Genomic DNA, 19182 nt, shown 5'->3' on the forward strand with positions numbered 1-19182 from the left:
TAAAATAACAATTAGATAAATAAAATAGCAAACACATCGCTTTTTCGGAGCTTGTAATTCACAACTGTAATTTTTAAAAAGAGTCAGCACCCTCTTAATTCCCGTTTTACGTGTTTTTGCTTTATGAGCGCACGCTGGAACGAATTAACTCAAAGTCGAGAACTACCTGTATACAGGCAACTCTTGGTTTATGAACAAGTACTGTTCCAAGATGCTCGTTATAAGAGTTGTTTGTTGAGTATCTTGCATCCTGAGCTTTTATGATATGTATCCTATACATTAGCAGCCATTTTAAAGCATTAAAACCATGAAATAAACATTGGTCTGTACAATCCGTTTTATTATAATGTATGTATGCATTATGGTTTATCATAACATAAAATAAAATAAAAGAATGAAAAAACAAGACATCATACTTGTTAATTTTAATTAAAAACAGAGTTAAAAAATAGAAATAAAGAAAATGAGTACTAACATAATATAAGTATTGTACATACATAAGCATTTAACTTTTACTCATCAATATCTTCACCAGACTTAAACATTCTATGTGGCATGGCATGTAAACCAACATTTTTTTACTGGCTAGATTAGTTTTATTAACTAAGAACAGTTCAGTATAATTATCATATAATAATTTTCTTATAATTATTGTGATTAATACATTTTTTAAAAGTTTGTTTATTTAAATCTTACAGTTATGTTCACTATACGTTTCGCATATCTTTTTATAAGGAACTCTTTATCTTTTGGCAACTTTAAGAAATTTTAAATGAATTGTGATATTCGTAAACCGAGAGTTGCCTGTATATGTTTGTTATAATATTTCTTCAACATATAGTCTTTAATATATAGTACAGTGGATCCTCGCTTTACGATTGGTTCACTGTATGATGAAATCACTTTACGATTGACTCTCTGCTCACTATATGATATGTGTTAAGTGCTGGTCATTGTGATCACGTTTGCAAATTGAATTTTAATTCTATTAAATTGTGATTCTGATAAGCAAAAATAGGAGGAATATTATCCACAGGCTATAAAAGTAAAGATATAAAGCACAAATTTATGTTTTATTACCATGCCAATTAACAAAATTAAATAATGCATGAAAATTGGAAGAGTATTTTCCATAGGTTAGCAAAATAAAAATAAATTTATGCTTACCTACATAGCTTAATTGTTGTTGTAATATGTACATGCTAACTACTTGATATTTCTGTTCACTGACATTTTTTTTTGTTGTAAAATTTAAAACAGTATAAAAAAAAGTAAGCAATCAATAACGAAGAACATGGTGCACACAAAATTGCAACTAACACAATATATGCAAGTGAAATATGGAGTAACAAAAAAATTAAAAAATAGGAATGAAGAGAAGATAATGAAAATTTATTTATGTTTTTTTATATGATTGATGATTCCACGGAAGGGGAAACATTTCGCCTTTACTTAAAAACTCACAGAATTCCAGCTATTGGTGTTATCCGTTAAACTTCCACTTTCTTATTATTGCAAATTCAATAAGATAGTTTTCTACCCATTTATAATAGATTGCACTAACTGAAAAGCCCAATAAACAGGAAACTGCAAATTGTTTTTATTGTTTTATGGTTGTAACCTTCAGAAATGTCACAAAGACATTCAAAATTGATTTTTATACCTGAACATATGATAACGATGAAAGTGTAGTGCATTTTAATGATTTGATTTGGTTTTTGAAATTTGATTCTATACAGTTGATTCTACTAACCAGTCACCATGTTAAGGGGCGTCTACTTATTTCACTTTACGATCGACTTGGCTTATGATTGTCTCTGACTGACCATGTGGTCCTTCCTCTCAGTCAATAGCAGCCTTTGTAAATATAGTCTTGTGTTGGCCCTGTATTTTATTTTTGCATCCTTTAATTGAAGTGAATTTTTGTGTTGTGCTTTAATCAATATATTAGTTTTAATCAATTTTTTAAATCAATACATGCAATTTCCATTATAAAAATCACCTTTTAGAGAGATAAATAGCTTAGTTATGTAGTGAAATTTTCAACTTCCAAGGTCTTGAAACAAATTACCAGAAAACAGTGTTATTGTGTTCACATTACGATGTTTTCATGATACGATGGTGTCTCTGGAATGGATTAATATCGTAAAATGGGGGTCCACTGTATATATAAAAGATTCAGTATTGAGGTATGCTTAGAATTTTTAATCCATAATCATAGAAAACGAAAGTTCATAGTTTTAAGCCTGCAATTTTAGATTTTGTTAATTTTTTAATTTGTATTTCTGTTTCTTTCAGTATTGCTGATACTCAAACAACAATGTTTGGTAATAATAAACCATTTGGATCAGCAACTACTTTTGTTTCAAGTAAGTGAAAACATTGCCATTTATTATCATGTTTTATAAATTGCAGGGCATCATTTCTTAGCCACCATGGGCATCATGGTGGCTAAGAAATCTGGCTTGCAATTGCTATTCTACAGGACAGTCTTGCAATCTGAAGTTGAACTGCCAGGTCTTTGCTTTGTGATCACTGTGCAAAGCAAAGAATTATTACAACTGTTGAAGTTGATAAGAGTATGCAGTTGAAGTTGATAAGAGTATCGGTAGCATTATTTTATGCAGTAAATGTTATTGGTTGAATGAGCATGATGAAAACTAAAGTTAAAGGTAGAGCATTGCTTTGGGAAGGTTGTCATTATATGAGTTTAATGCTAGCCAGCAGGGTAAATGTTGCTAATTTCACACGTGCACCCAACCCTCTCTCAGATGGCAACTGACTTTTGGTAGTAGTGCCTAGATATTGAAATTTGTTGAGGTCTGATCTATAGTAAATTCCTAATGTTTTCTATATCAAATTCTTTAATTGATAAAAATTTTTAACTTCTTTATATCACATGCATATGAGTACTATAACGCTGATCCTGTATTATAGTAGGAAGTGTGTAAAAATAAATGCATTTATTGTTTACTGCATTGAAAAGGAACAATGAAAGAGAAACCACTAGCAGTTATAAGCCACAGGGAGGGAAGCTATTTTTAAGTATCTATAAGGGATGTACTACGGCTATTTGTATGTAGGGTCATACAAAATTTTGTCCTCATAAGGTTGTAATAGTTTTTTCTTCTTTTGTAGATCAATATTGCATTTACTGTACAAGAGAAGTTTTAATATTTAGCCGTATGCTGCAAGGAACCCCTAAGCTTTTGCTGCACTGGCCAAAAAAAAAAAAAAAAAAAGGTTATGTTATGTTTCTGAAATTAAAAAGGTGATTTAATAGGCAATTCATATAGGTGATTTAAAAATTTTGTTCCCCGTGATGAGTTTCCCTCACACTTGCTATAATGAAGTAGAGAAAAATTGAAATCATCCAAATTAAGACACTCACAATTTCTAGTCCATTCCATTTGCATGTAGAAGTGTTCTTCATAATCCTCACAATCTTCTGGTCTGTAGATCATACCCTACCCTCATTATACCTTTGTTTCCAACTGTTTCACACTACACCATCTATTCTAGCATATGTAACTTCTGAACCTGGGAAAGATTATACTAGCACGTGTAATTTTAAACTTCTTAACCTAGAGAAGATATTTTTATTATTATTATTATTAGCTATATGGTGCAAGGAAGTCTGAGGCTTAGGCTGCACCAGCCAAAAATTTCCCGAGTTACCCAGAGAGAGTGAGAGTCAAAAGTAGAAGGGAATTACCAAGAAAGAGAAGAATGATGATATCCAGCTCAGGACCTGGAGTGTGCCAAGCCCATACTCACCAGATGTGAGCCCCTAGGACTTTTTGTTGAGCTCAGGCTGCTTTCGATACTAAGCATGACTTTACTACTACTTCTGTCTTCCCCACCCTTCCTATATACATTGTACATACTAGTGAAACTCATTATTCTCTATTTCTGGGTGGCACCACATTTCTGTAACCTTGTTGTGTCAGCTTTAGTTGTCCCAATAAGGAGTTTGAATTCACTCATTTTATCGATGACATTACTGTAAACACGTCATACAAACTATTCTTGCATAGTTTACTACCCTGGCACATCCATTGAAGTTTTTTAAGCTTGTTTTCCTAGTATTAGTATCCACTTTTTTTGAAACTAGCTACTCTTGGAACATCTTGTCAGCTATTGGCTGTTACAACAACAAACAGGAAGGTTGAATTAGCATTATTTGCATGTAGTTGGTATGAGCTAAAGGGAGACCTGCACTGAATTTCACAGAGTACATTCAGAAAAAACTGACCCTGGCAAAAGATCTGTTGGTAGGATACTAGAGAAAATGAAAGAGGCAAGTTCTGTTGAAAATCAGAAGTACACTAGATGATCGTAGACTGGTGCAAATAATAGACAAAGCTGATGATATACATGGCAAAAAATGTTAGTCATTCCCTGGAAAATTTGTAATAGAAGCTGGTGTATTGTCCTGTGTTATCAATCACGAAATTCAATGAACTGTTCCCTTAAAAAGTTTCCAGCATTTAGGAGTTACCAGATGACACTTAGTGTGAGTTGCTGACTAATATGATAGTTTTCCATACTTTGTATTTTCAGGATATTATTTTAAGTATTTAGTGCCCCTTACGTCATATTTTTAAAAGGAAAAAATATTCCGAAAACCTTTTTGTTTTTATTAGTAATATGAACATGACACAAATTCAAAACTACATAATAATCCTATCCTATGCATAATTCTATGCATAAATTGTATCATACATAAAGTGTTCTTCCGCCCGTCTGTCCCCCGTTCTATTTTAAAAATCGCTTGACTTAGAGAAATATGATAAACTTTGTTTCTACTCACTAGTAGGTCCCAGGAAAACTATTTCATCTTAACAGCTAGAATTAATTTCAATTTAACAGCTAGAATTCATTTCTTCGTAACAGCTAGAATTCATTTCATCTTAACAGCTAATATTCATTTTCATTTGAAAAAGAGTCAAATCCTCATGTCACTGAAGTAATGCACATAAATAACCTTCATATTTTGGTATGGTGGTATTCCCAACATGAATTTGGTTGCACCTGTTTCTTTGAAGAATCTATTGCTGAAAACTTGTACCTGCAAATTGCTAAAGAATACAATCAATATGCAGTAGAACATCAGTTATCCAGAATAATTTGAAAGGCTGATCTTTCTTCTTTTTTTTTTTTATTAACGTAGTACAGTAAGCTGCGGTTATAGTGATCACATTTGCAAACTGAATTTTGATTATAATAAGCGAAAGATTGAGTTTACTACCTGTTTATAACAGATTGTACAAACAAAAAGCCCAATAAACCGAAAACTGCAAATTGTTTTTATTGTTTTATGGTTGTAATCTTTAGAATTCTGCAACCTTCAGAAATGTGCTTTAGAAAACTATCACAGAAACTACTGGGTTTTCTCGGAAACCATGAGTGAATTTCAGATTAGTTCAGCTCTGGATTTGGTAAGAATAATATCTTCCTGAAACTGCGATTTATTATTTTTCTCAGTTTTTTACGGTAAAATGTGAATGGAAAGAAAATGCATAGTTTTAACATTACAACTAAAAAAACCGGAAATTATTAATAGAATTATAAAAGGTGAAAATTTAGGAAATCTCTCCAAAGAAACTCTCAAAAAAATTCCAATGCTATGACTGAATTTGTGTCGATTGTGGATAGTGAAGGAGGATCTCGCAGGAAAAAATGTCGAAACCTGAAATTGCTGCTTTAGACAGTTCATTCACTTTATTTTATTTTATTTTTTTTGTTTTCTTCAGAGCAAAGTTTAGGTGAACCAATGTCTGGCCTAATGTTGCGTGAAAAAGAATTGGATTTTAATCAAATTAATGGGTAATGAAGATATTAAGGCAAATACAGGTTGGCTGAAAAAATATTAAACCGAGACACGGTATATGTGAACTAGATATTCGAGGCGAGAAACGTTTTGCAGACGAATCGACAGCCGTGTCCTTTAAAAAGTAAGTTTGCTTCAGTTATAGCAAATGATGAGAAAGAAAACATTTATAATGTTGTTGAGATGAGCTTAGTGTGGAAAGCATTACCGAGAAAAACCCTAGCCACTAAAAGAGAAATGCCTGCACAAGTTTTAAGATGAGAAAAGAGCAAGTTACAATTTCTGTGTGTGTGCAAATGCCACTGGTACGCACAGATTGTCCATGTTCGTTATCACTAAGTCAAAAAAACAAAAAGCATTTAAAAATCTTTTTAATTTTCCTGTTTTGTATAAAAATCATAAAAATGCCTGGATGGATGTTTCTGTTTTCGGAGTTTGGTTTATAATTTTATTTTATTTATTTAATTAATCTTATTTAATTTAATCGTAAGGTAAGATTAAATTTATTTATTAAATATTAAATTTAATATTATATAAATTATATAAAATATTATATAATATAACATTTAATTTAATATTAAATATTAAATTTATTTAACCATTATTTTTAATCTAAAAATTATCCAGAAAATTTTCTGGTTCGATTATCCGGAAAACTTGGCTATCCGGAAGAGGTCTGACATCAATTATTCTGGATAACTGATGCTCTACTGTACATTGATAAGCTGCCACGTGCTACTAGACAACAGAAGTGGCCAATAGCAGGATAGACTGCCACCACCACCTGGCATGATGAAGGATTTTGTAAATGAGGGTAGATACCAAACTCTTAAAGTATTATGCCTTGTGCATTTATTTATTTTAAATATTGACATCTACACCTCTTGGCATCTCTCATATTGTGTGATTAACTTCACAACTGGGTCGTCATGTCTGCATTACCAGGGTACCTGCCCACCCACTGATGATCGGCCAATAGCCGTGAAACAGTGCTGTCTGGGTGGTGGTACTCAACTGAGAATAAGTAACAATAGTCTTCTCTATTAGTGAAGAGTTACTTATTCGAAGTAGTGCAATATCATGGCAACTCGTCGTGAAGGCAGAGCACAATATGAGAAACAGCAAATGATGCCTACAACAACTACTTTGTAGTTTATTAAGAGTTATCTATGGTGTATCTAAACACCGATATTATATAGATACCAAACTCTTAAAGTATTATGCCTTGTGCATTTATTTATTTTAAATAAATTGTATCGTACGTAAAGCATCCTTCTGCCTGTCTCCCCTGTTCTATTTTCAAAAATCGTTTGACTTGGAAAAATACGATAAACTTTGTTTATACTCACTAGTAGGTCCCAGGAAAACTATTCTCATTTTTGACCCCAGAAGAAAATTATGTATAGTCAAACTTGGTTATAATGAGCACGTAAATAATGAGATCAAGGCTGTAATGAGCAAAAAGCCATAATGATTTTAATTTATGTGTATTCCCATACAGTCATTCACTGTTATTATGAGCATACTACACAGAAATACCAAACAAATTTTGGTAACCACGCAAACATTCTTAATTGCTCGGGTAGTCGAAAAAACCCAATTCTTGGAATAGACGAAAATGAAAAGGGTGACTTAGCATTACGACCACCTGCATCGGATTAGCGGCCGGTTTATGACCTTGTCCTTCCTGGGACGGAATACAGTAGTGCATTGGTGTTCCACTTGTCTCATTACTCCATTTACAGATTGTTTGTATTCACTAAACCATAAATTTATTTTGGAACTTCTAAGTATTTTGGAAACGGGACTTCTAAAAATGTTGTATACATTTCGGGTCTTCTAAGAACTTTCTTTGTATGCAGCTCACTTCATCATTTTAAAGTAAAATCAGTTAGAAACGAACCCTTCCTTTGGAAACATGTCTACTAATAAAAGGTGTCTCTTGATTTGCAAAAAAGTCAATTATTTGTGAGTTAGAGCGTGGTGCAAAAAATATCGAAGTGTTTAAAAAGTTTTTTTTTGTCCTCTTCAAGCATGTCAACATTGTGGAAGAATAAAGGGGTTTACATATAAACACTAGAAAATAACGTAACTGAAAAAAAAAAAAAAAAAAAATTAGAAAGTGTGAGATTACAAATTTTGAAGTATTGCGTCAACTGCTCACCACACAAAGAAGTGCTGGATTTTCAATAGACAGTCCAATCTTGAAGGCTCAAGTGATAAAATTTGCTAAACAATTTGGACACAACGATTTTGTGTGTAACAACGGTTGGCTAGATCGATTTAAAAATGGACATAACATCGTTTATACAAAAATTAGTGGAGAATCTTGATCTGCAGATCCAATAATGGCAAATGAATGGATTGACAGTGTTTCATTAAAATCAGGAAAGATTTCAGTGATGAAGCCATCTACAACAGTTGTACTGCTGCAACAGGATCTAAAAAATTTGGGCAGATGTGCTGAGAAGTGGCAACTAAAATTTAACATTGACAAATGCAACGTACTGAATATGCATAGAAGTAAGTAACCCAAGAGGAACGTACCAACTATGTGTTACTAAACATAGGCTGGTAGAAAATGAAAAAGACCTGGGAGTGATTGTGCAGTCAGATATGAAGTTTTCTGAGAAATGCAGACATGCTGCCAGAGCAGGTCATGGGATATTGTCAATTATATACAGAAATTTTGTAAGCAGGGAAAAGAAGGTGGTTGTCCCTTTGTATAAAGCAATGGTCAGGCCTTAAGTACTGTGTACAGGTCTGGAGACCTCATTTTAGGAAGGATGTAGAGTTGCTTGTGCATGTACAAGAAGGGCAACAAGATTGGTGAGTGGAACGAAGGGGTTCTCTTACTAAGAAAGTTTTGCAAATTGCAGTGGCTGAAGACTAGGCACCTGCAAGATCATTTTATCGAGGTGTATAAGGCCTTGAATGGGTTGTGCATGTTGAACTCCGATGGGATTCTTCTGCTTGCTCAGATTATGTACTTGCGGGGGCATAAATTCAAATTGAGGAAAGACAGCATTAGCATTAGTAGAGTCCTATGATGCAAGAAAGCAAGCTTATACAGCATCAGCCCAAAAAAAAAAAAACTTCCCATTTCACCCATCTATTGACTCCAAATGTATTATTTGGAGTGAATGGATGCTGGCTAAAGGCAAACTTCTGCACATTCTACAACTGTCTTTCCTCAATTTGAATTTATGCCCTCTCAGGTGATTATTCTAAGCAAGAGGAAGAATCCCATCAGCATTGAGCATGCTCAAACCATTCAAGCCTTGTACACCTCTATCAGATCACCTCGCAGGTGCCTAGTCACCAGACACTGTAATTTGCAAATCTTAAGCCTTTCTTCGTAAGACCAGCCCTCTTTCTCTTCACTAATCTTGTTGCCCTTCTCTGTATTCGTTCCAGCAGCTCTACATCCTTCCTAAAATGAGGCCTCCAGACCTGTATACAGTACTCAAGGTGTGAACTGACCATTGCCTTTTATACAAGGGGATAATCACCTCCTTATTCCTGCTATAAAAATTCCTGTATATCATTGACAACACATCATCATGAGCTACTTCTGCAGACTGTCTGCACTGCTCAGAAAACTTCATATCTGACTGCAAAATTGCTCCCAGGTACTTTTCATTCTCTACCACTCTAGGTAGAGAATGAAAAGTTGATATGTTACTCTGGGGTTACTGCTACCCAAACGAGTACTTTACATTTGTCAGTGTTAAACTTCAGTTGCCACCTCTCAGCCCCTCTGCTCAATGTTTCTAGATCCTGTTGCAGTAGCGTACTGTCATTAGTGTCATTAACAACCCTGCCAACCTTCGTATTGTCTGCAAACTTAGACATTAAGCCTGATATACTTTCATCAATATCATTAATAAGTACAGAAAACAACAATTGACTCAACACTGAAATCTGGGGGACTCCACTAATAACAGTCCATGAAGAGCAGTGTCCATTGATTACTCAACCATCCTTTTATCCATAGCAGCATTTTGTCCTTAATGCCATACTGCTCCAATTTGTGCAGCAGTCTTCCATGTGCAACAGTATCAAAAGCCTTTCAAAGATCCAAATATATAATATCAAAGTTATTCCCTGCATCCAGTTCTTTTGTGACTGCATCATAGTATCCAATCAAATTGGTCAGGCAAAACTTTCCCTTAACAAAACCATGCTGTGTCCAAGCTATAACTGAGTGCAGTGCTTCTTTAACCAGTGCCTCCATTAATTTTCCTGGAACAGAAGTTAAACTCACAAGTCTATAATTACTTGTGTCAGCCTTTGATCCTCCTTTGTGAATTGGGGTCACATTTGCACATCTCCAGTCTATGGGTACCTCCCCTGAGTCCAAAGAAGCTCTCAAAATTATGTCTAAGGTTTTGCTTACTTCCTTTGCTGCCTCCTTTATTATAACTGGAAGATCCCATCCACAGTGGGTGCCTTTTTTATGTTTATCCTCAACAATTTCTCCCCCACTTTCCTCTCAGTTATTACAAAATCATCTAGCTCACTGCCAAAGTTTACTTCACCTCTGGCATTCTCCTTCCTGAATGACTCCTCATGTGTGAATGTAGATGCAAAATACTCATTTAGTTTGTTAGCCACTTGAGCAGGATCCTCCACTGTTGAACCATCAATATCCAGTGGACCAATCTGATTCATCCCTTTCTTTCTAGAGTTTACATAGGTAAAGAATTCTTTTCTGTTTTTCTTTGCATCCCTTGCCAAAGATTTCTCGTAATCTGCCTTCGCCTGCCTAACCTCCTTTGTAACTCGGTTATTACAGATCAACTTGTATCTATCATAGGCTTCTGTGTCATGTGTTAATTTATATGTATCCCATGCATTTTTCTTCTCTGCCATATGTCTCATTAGTTCATGTGACATCCACTTAGGCTTAAACCTTGAACAATATTTCTTAGTTGGTATGTAAAGCCTAGTAGCTTCCAAGATAAGTTCTTTGAATGCTTCCCATTTTGAATTTGCTGTTGGTAACATCATTAGTTGGTTCCACTGTATAGAATTTAAATACGGTCTCAGACCATCGCAGTCACCTTTACGAAAGCAAAAACCCTTCCCTTTACCCCTGATGGTGGTTACCTCTTTGAGTAAATCCGACTTCAGCACACTGTGATCACTGCCACCTAGTGGTTCATTTATCTGCAGATTCTTAATGCATGAAGAATGACTACTGATAATCAGATCAAGAGTATTACTCCCTCTAGTTGCCTTCCGAACATGCGGGCTTTGTGGACTAATGTTATTTTTGTGGACTCTTGTAGCTGTCTCTTTGTGGACTGATGTTATTATTGGAGTCCCCCAGGGTTTGGTCTTGGGCCTATTGTTGTTTTCTGTATTTATCAATTGTCCAAGTTTGCAGATGATACGAAGGTTAGCACAGTTATTAATGACAGTATGCTGCTGTTGCAACATCACCTAGAAAAGTTGACAGATGGGTTGAGAAGTATCAACTGAAATATAACATTGACAAATGCAAAGTACTGCATATGGGTAGATGTAACCCCCAGAGTAATGAACCAACTGTGCGGTACTACATTAAGGGTAGTGGAGAATGAAAAAGATGTCTGTGTAAGTCAGATATCATGTTTTCAGAGCAGTGCAGACAGGTTATTAAAACAGCTCATGGGGGCTTGTCAGTAATATATAGGAACTTTGTTATCAGTGATAAGGAGGTGATTATCCCTTTGTATAAGTCAATGGTCAGGCCACCCACACCTTATACTGCATTGAGGTCTACAGGCTTCTTTTTAGGACGGATGTAGAGCTGCTGGAATGAATACAGAGAAGGACAAATCTGATGAGGGAAACAAAAGGGTGCTCTCAGAGCTGGATTTAAACTTGCTGTGACCCTAAGCTATGAGGACCTTCACTAGTATTAGCATTAGCAGAGGCAAATGATGCAAGAAAGCAAGCTTATGCAGCATCAGCCAAAAAAAAACACCGCTCCATTTTCACCTCTCCGTTCGTTCCAAATACCTGTCCAGCTCAGCCTTAAATTTATTTAGGCTGTCAACTTCCACAACAAAGGATGGAAGTCTGATCCACCAACCAACTACCCGCTGGCTAAAGGCAAACTTCCGCACATCTATTTTACAACTATCCTTCCTCAATTTGAATCTTGTCCCCCATCCCCTTAAGTTCTTAGTCTGAGCAAGAGGAAGAATCCCATCTGCATTCAGCTTGCTCAACCCATTGAAGGCTTTATACACCTCAATCAGATCACCTCACAGGTGCCGACTCTCCAGGCACTGCAATTTGCAGAACTTAAGCCTTTCTTGGTAAGAGAAAGGCTTAAGTTCTTAGTCACCCCCTTAGGTTCTTAGTCTGAGCAAGAGGAAGAATCCTATCGCATTCAGCTTGCTGAACCCATTCAAGGCCTTATACACCTCACTGGTGCCTAGTCTCCAGGCACTGCAATTTGCAGAACTTAAGTCTTTCTTGGTAAGAGCACCCCTTTGTTCCCCCCCCAACCTTGTTGCCCTCTTTGTACTGGTTCTAGCAACTCTACATCCTTCCTAAAATGAGGCCTCCAGACCTGTACACCGTACTCTAGGTGTGGCCTGACCATTGCCTTGTATAATGGGATAATCACCTCCCTGTCCCTGCTAGCAAAATTCCTATATATCATTGACAAGACTCCATGACCTGCCCTGGCAGCCTGTCTGCACTGCTCAGCGAACTTCATATATTTGACTGCACAATTACTCCCAGGTTTTTTCACTTTCCCCTTCCCTGAGTGTAGTACCACACAGTTGGTATGTTTCTCTTTGGTTATTGCTACCTATATGCAGTATTTTGCATTTATCAATGTTAAACTTCAGTTGCCACTTCTCAGTCAATTTTCCCAACTTATCTAGATCCAGTTGGAGTAGCATACTGTCATTACTGTCGTTAACAACTCTGCCAACCTTTGTATCATCTACAAACTTGGACATTAAACCTGATATACCATCATCAATATCATTGATAAATATACAAAACAACAATGGGCCCAACACCGAACCCTGTGGAACTCCACTAATAACATTTGTCCACGAAGAGCAGTGTCCATTGATTACCACTCTCTCTCTCGTCTCCCACTCAACCTCCCCTTTATCCATTGTAGCAACTTACCCTTAATGCCATGTCTCTCCAATTTGTACAGCAGTCTTCCCTGTTTGTTTGTTTTTTTTTTTTTTTTTTTTTTTTTATATAAACCCCCAAACACGAGAGGTATTAGAACCTATAGTTCTTAGTACCGTGCTTGGGTTGGAGGTTGAGAAGACAAAAGAAGATATTTGTTGACATTGGACTAGAACTTTTGTAGACTGTAATTTTCAGGAAATACATATGAAGGAAGGTTGTTCCAGAAAACGGCAGTTGAATGAATAAACGAGAAAGATGAAAAGTTAGTTCTGTGAGTTTGAAGTTGGACAGTAAATAGATGTTGGCTGGTGATGGCACGTGTTCGGACTGTTTTGAAAGAGAGAGCGGGAATTATAGAAGCCAATTCAGAAGAACAGTGCCCATGGAAATATCTGTAGAAGAGGCATGCAGCAGAAACAGTACATCTATGAGAAAGCGAGTGGAGAGACTCTGTTAGAGATGAATCATTAATTAACCTAACTGCCCTCTTCTGAATGGAATCAAGAAGCCTGAGAGAGGTTTTGGGGGCACCACCCCAGATGTGGGAACAATATTCCATGGCAGGGCGGATTTGCGATTTATACAGAGCGAGCAGCTGTTTGGAAGAAAAGTAACGCTGAGAGTGAGATTCAAAACCAAGTTTTTTTAGATGCAGAGGAAACAATATTTGTAATGTGCTTGTGCCAAGAGAGAGAGAGATTAGAAGTCAGGGTAATCCCCAAAAGAGATATATCATTTTGCCTAGAAATCGGAGTGTCACTAAAGATAAGCATAGGAGCAGAAGAATCCTTTTTGCGATATATAAGACAAAACTGAGTTTTAGAAGTGTTGAAATCAACTAAGTTTATTTTTGCCCCACTGGAGAATTACCTGAAGATCGGCGTTTAAGGAATTGGTAGCACATTTTCGAGAAATTGAAGCTGATTGAGCAAGACAAGGTTTCTCAAAATGGAAAGTGGAATGCAATGTGCTATCATCAGCAAAACTATGGATAGGATTTCCAGTCAATGGAAGTAAGTCATTACTATACAAGAGGAAAAGAGTGGGGGGGAAAGAACTGAACCTTGGGGTACACCGGCATTAGTGGAGAAGTTAGAAGACAGAGAGCCATCTACCATCACTCTCAGTGAGCAGTCAGAGAGAAAACTGAATAACCAATTAGTGAAAACAGTTGGCAAACCATAAGATGGAAGCTTGTTTAGAAGACATTTATGCCAAACACGATCGAAAGCCTTTGAGATGTCAAGAGCAACAAATTGTGTTTCACCGAACCTTCCATTGAATTAGTCCATAAATGGGTAACATAACCAGAATATCACCAGTGGATCAACACTGACGGAATCCATACAGGTGATTGTTGATCAGACGGAAGGTTTCTTGGTAGTTTAAGACTTGGCAGTTAATTGATTTCTCCATTACTTTAGAAAGAGTAGAAGTAATTGCAATGGGACGATAATTGGATGGGAGGGATTTGTCACCCTTTTTAGGAACTGGCTAGATATGAGCAAATTTCCAAGCAAAAGGAAAAACACCTTTGGAATAAGGAAGTGAAAAAAGGCGGGAAAGAATAGGAGTAAGTTCAGGAACACAGGTTTTGAGAACAAGTGGAGAAATACCATCGGGACCTGGAGCTTTCTTAGCATCAAGATTCATCAAAATCCTTCTGACATCGTTTTGACGGAAGACCACAGGAGGCATTGAATGGAGTGTGTTGGGAATGGTGGGAGGTGTTTTACCAAGATCATTAATACATGAGTTGGAAGAAAAATGGGATGCTAGCAGATCAGCTTTATCCTTGGCTGAAGTGACAACAGAACCATCTGGTTTGGACAGTGGTGGGAGCAGAGATGGGCAAAAGGTGCGGCCAATAGCTTTGGCAAGAGACAAGAATGCTTGGCTACCATTAGGGCAAGAAGCAAGTTTTCTATTCTTAGCCTGTTCAAACTCTAGTTGGGACTGATTAATAACTGCTTTACATTGTTGCGAGCTTTGGTATAGGCAGAAAATGAAACTGAAGAAATAGAAACAAGCCAATTACGATATGCAACATTGTTCTCTTGAACAGCCTTAGCACATTTATTGGGAAACCAAGGTTTAGATAAAGGACGAGTTTTTAAAGTGGTATGTGGGATAAAGGATTCCATTCCTGCAGGATTAATTTCATTGACACGATCTGAGCAAACGTTGATATCAGAAGTTTTGAAACAGTAATCCGACCAAGGAAAAGAAGAAAAGAAGTCTCGCAGGTCATCTCATTTTGCATTCTTGTAATGGCAAACAACACGAGGTTGGGAATAGCCACGAGATAAAGGTTCCATTGGAGAAGGGACAATCACCAAGTTGTGATCTGAAGTGCCTAAAGGACCTCTCACTTTGACCATATACTTAGAAGGGTTGTTTGTGAGAAAAAGATCAAGCATATTGGTTGTATGATTAGGATTGTCCGGTATTTTTGTAGGTAAATGAACAATCTGTGCAAGGTCATTAGTAATTCTAAAAGCCTCAGCATCTCGACCAGCTGGGTCGGTGTGACTAGAAAATCGAAGCCAGTTGGAGTTGTGAACATTAAAATCACAAAGGAAAATTACCTCACTGTTAGGAAAGTTGGACTGGAGAAAGTCAAACAGCCCCAAGTGATTAGTGGAATTGGGAGAAAGGTAGAGACAACAGATGAATTTGACACAATGAGGTAGAGAGATTTTAAGCCAGAGAAGATCAAAGAGAGGAGATTCCAAATTGCCAAGTCTCTGACAGGGAATATCAGAACGGACATATGCACAAGTACCACCTTTGAGACGAAAGGAATCATACAGCGAAAAATTTGGGCGACAGAGATGAGCAGTAGTTGAACCAACCGATAACTGAGATTCTGTCAGAAAAAGTACATGGGGTTTGGCAGACTGCAAGTGGAAATGGACATCACTGAGATTAGAATTGAGACCACGTACATTTGTGAAATGAATTAGGAAGGGCTTGGGAGGTTTAGATCTTTTCGTAGATACGCTTGCTCTATTAATTTGACAATTCATGGTGTATTCAATAGTAAGAAAAGTGGGTGGACATGCTGTATGTAGTAATGAAATTTTTGGATATGGCATACATATGGTAAGAATATACCCAGATCCTTGACATAACGTGGCCACGACAGTGCTCCCTGCATACACACTATTGGGACTCCCTCCAGTCACTATCTGGCAGAGGAGAGGTAGCAAGATTATACACTAGCTGATCCTGAAGCCTCCTAGAGTGTTACTAATAGGTTCGGTCCGGTGTACTAACTAGCAGCCGGCCTGCGAACACCGTTTTTGAGCTGTACCCTTGAAATGTAAGGAATATTGGATCTCACCACGATGTTCATCATAACCTCAAAAGTCATCAATCATACTGTATGATGGAAAAGATAGGGAAGGGTTGACTGGAACTTAGCTCTAGAGACTAAACATGGGTTCCACCACTTCAAGCCTCCAATAAGCAAAGTGGTGGTATTGCACCAGTTGATGAGAGTCATCTACCACCTTGTACTGCCTGGTAACATAGAGGGGCGGTATTCCTCCATGTGGTGTGGGCACCACACCTCGACCCCTGCTTACCTTGGTTCACACCTGGGTGGTCACCCACCATGTACTTGTGCATGGTGGTTATACCAAGTATTACTAACAGTCCCACCATCGTGAAGGTGCAAGCAGAGGATTTGGCTGTCATAGACCATCCAGACTTTGCCGAAATTGGGTCCACTTGACTTGAGTGTCACCCAAATATCAGTTCCATCAGCATTTTAGACTCCCAGGTTGCAAGTAGAGCTTGTCTGGCATATCTGAGGGAATGTCTGTGACAACCTCAAGTATCAAAAGCTTTTCTGAAATCCAAGTATATGATATCAAAATAATTTTTGGCATTCAGTTCCTTTGTGACTATATTACACCCAATCAAATTGGTCAGACAAGAATTCTCTTTAACAAACCCTTGCTGTGTCTTAACTATTACTGCAGTCTTGTGTATATGATCCTGCAATGCCTTTTTAACCAGTGATTCCATTATTTTATTTTCCCTGTGACACAAGTTAAACTAACAGGTCTGTAGTTACTTGTGTCACATTTTGAACTCTTGTGAATTGGTGATAACTTTGCACAACTCCAGTCCATGGGGACTTCCCCTGAGTCCAAGGAAGCTCTCATAATTATGGCTAAGGGTTTGCTTACTTCCTTTGCTGCCTCCTTTAATATAACTGGATAGATCCCATCCACCCCAGGTGCCTTCCTTATGTTTAACCTCGACAGATTTCTCCTCCACTTTGCTCTCAGTTATTACAAAATCACTTAGCTTCCTGTTAGTTTTCGATAAAGTTCTCCATGTGCAAAGCGCCCATGTTCTCTAAGGCGTTGATGTACCATGATGAACGTGCACCTGTTGGGCTGCCTTCGGTGGGGAAATGCTTCTTGGTACAAACGTGCAGTCTCGAGTGCACTGCTGTTGGCTTTACCATACTTGAAGTGCATGTCAGCATACTCTTCGTTGCTGTAACCATTTTCCATGTTGACTATCCTTTGACAAGTACTAGTATACTTGCTACGTCTCAGAGCATTGAAAGAGGGGAAAGGGAGAGAATGAGCATAACCTAACCTAAACAGACAAGTCAGTGGTGGATCCCAACTAGAAATGTGCAATATCTTGAAAACGATTCACTTAAGGACCCACGTTTACTAAGCTTTTTTTGCATATTGTAGTCTGTACAGTTCACTTTTAAAATCTGTCAAAATGTGCTATTTCAATGACAGAGCGCATTTTAAAATAAAATTATGAAGTTGCATGATAGCAGTTAATTCACTTTGCAATTAGGCTGCATTTGCAAAAACATGATATAAAAGTTCAAATCCTTGATGAGTATCTTGCAATGAAACTTCTTGTTTAGACACAATAGGTTCCTACTCTTCATCACTACAAATTTCAGGCTGCTATGAGATCCTCTTCATGCATATCGTGAAATATGCAATGTCTGCATCCACTCTGGTGTAGTCTTTAAAGCATGTTTACCTCTGAGTTTAGGCAATGACGAACACATTCTTAAAAATTTTTTTACTATTAATAATTGGACTTTCTTTGTGATTTATAGAGGAAGAAGCATGCAAAGCTTCATTCATTGCATAATTCAAGGTGACGAATCTGGCATATTTGAAGTAGTTGGAAATCACTTTTTTGTCAACTTCCTCCTGTGTTGAAACACAAAACTGCCTGAAACATGTTGATTTCGTACTGTGTTGTTTTCGAGACAGTGCAAATTTGTTTAACAGCATCCTTTGATAGTTTTTCTTAAAGAACTGGATTACACCTTGATCAAGTGGCTGATAACTTGGCAGTGAGGGGTGCTGTTATCCACAAACAGCAAAATTTTTCTTTTATTCTCTCCGCTCATTTTACGATGTTTCTCTGATCCATTCTTCAAGATTTTTTGATGGGGTCTAAACATTTTGGTTTGCTCAATACGTACAAGGGGGCATCAAAAAGTTTGTACCCTTACCTAGAAATAATAGCCCTAGTTAAAAATATTTACTGCACTACTGATGTTTTATCTAGGTCAGAGTAGAAACTTTTTGATACCCCTCCCCTTGTAGTTGGCAATATCCTCAGATTTTTTCCTGTTTTTTTTAAGCCTATCACTATGTTTCTCACCTTTAAATGTAAGCATTTTATCTAGTAGCAACTTAAAAAAAGAAAAATCCAGTTTCATTGGCATTGAAGGTGTAATTCTAGTCACCTACGAGCAAAACATTTTTGATGCGAATAACGTCTATACTAGGCTACCCTACGACGCTCAGGCTGTCACGAAAAGTGAAATGTCTAACTGCTGTTATATCTCCAAAACTAATAGAGAGTGGTATAAACAATTTATACTTATTTTGTTGGGTATATAATGCCGTAGACGAATATGCAAGAAAAAATTAGAAATTTTGCTATTTAAATTCATTTTTTTTAAAAAAAACTAAAAAGTTCACATTTTGGTCATTTTTTTATTGCGGCTTGGTTACTTTCACTCTCAATAACTTCTAAACTGTGATAGATAGATGTAAACAATAAGCAACAGAATTGTTCAGTTGGAAATGGAGTTTTTACATCTATAAATAGTTTTGATGTAGCTCTTATGGTTCCCAAGTAATAGTGATGCAAAGTTGAGAGAGTTGAAAAATTCGAGCATT

General features: G+C 36.9%; 1 protein-coding gene across 1 annotated transcript in view; it reads left to right on the top strand.

Annotated features, from left to right (window-relative positions):
- Positions 1-19182, top strand: part of Nup98-96 (nuclear pore complex protein Nup98-96) — a 770989-nt gene that overhangs the window by 50900 nt on the left and 700907 nt on the right. The window contains exon 2 of the mRNA XM_090379042.1: positions 2299-2369. Coding sequence (XP_090235168.1) covers positions 2321-2369 — 49 coding nt within the window. The 5' untranslated portion in view covers positions 2299-2320. The remainder of the gene's footprint in view (positions 1-2298; positions 2370-19182) is intronic.

Source organism: Mastigoproctus giganteus, chromosome 8 (genome assembly GCF_048544385.1).
Source record: "Mastigoproctus giganteus isolate SK-2022 chromosome 8, ASM4854438v1, whole genome shotgun sequence".
NCBI lineage: Eukaryota > Metazoa > Arthropoda > Arachnida > Uropygi > Thelyphonidae > Mastigoproctus > Mastigoproctus giganteus.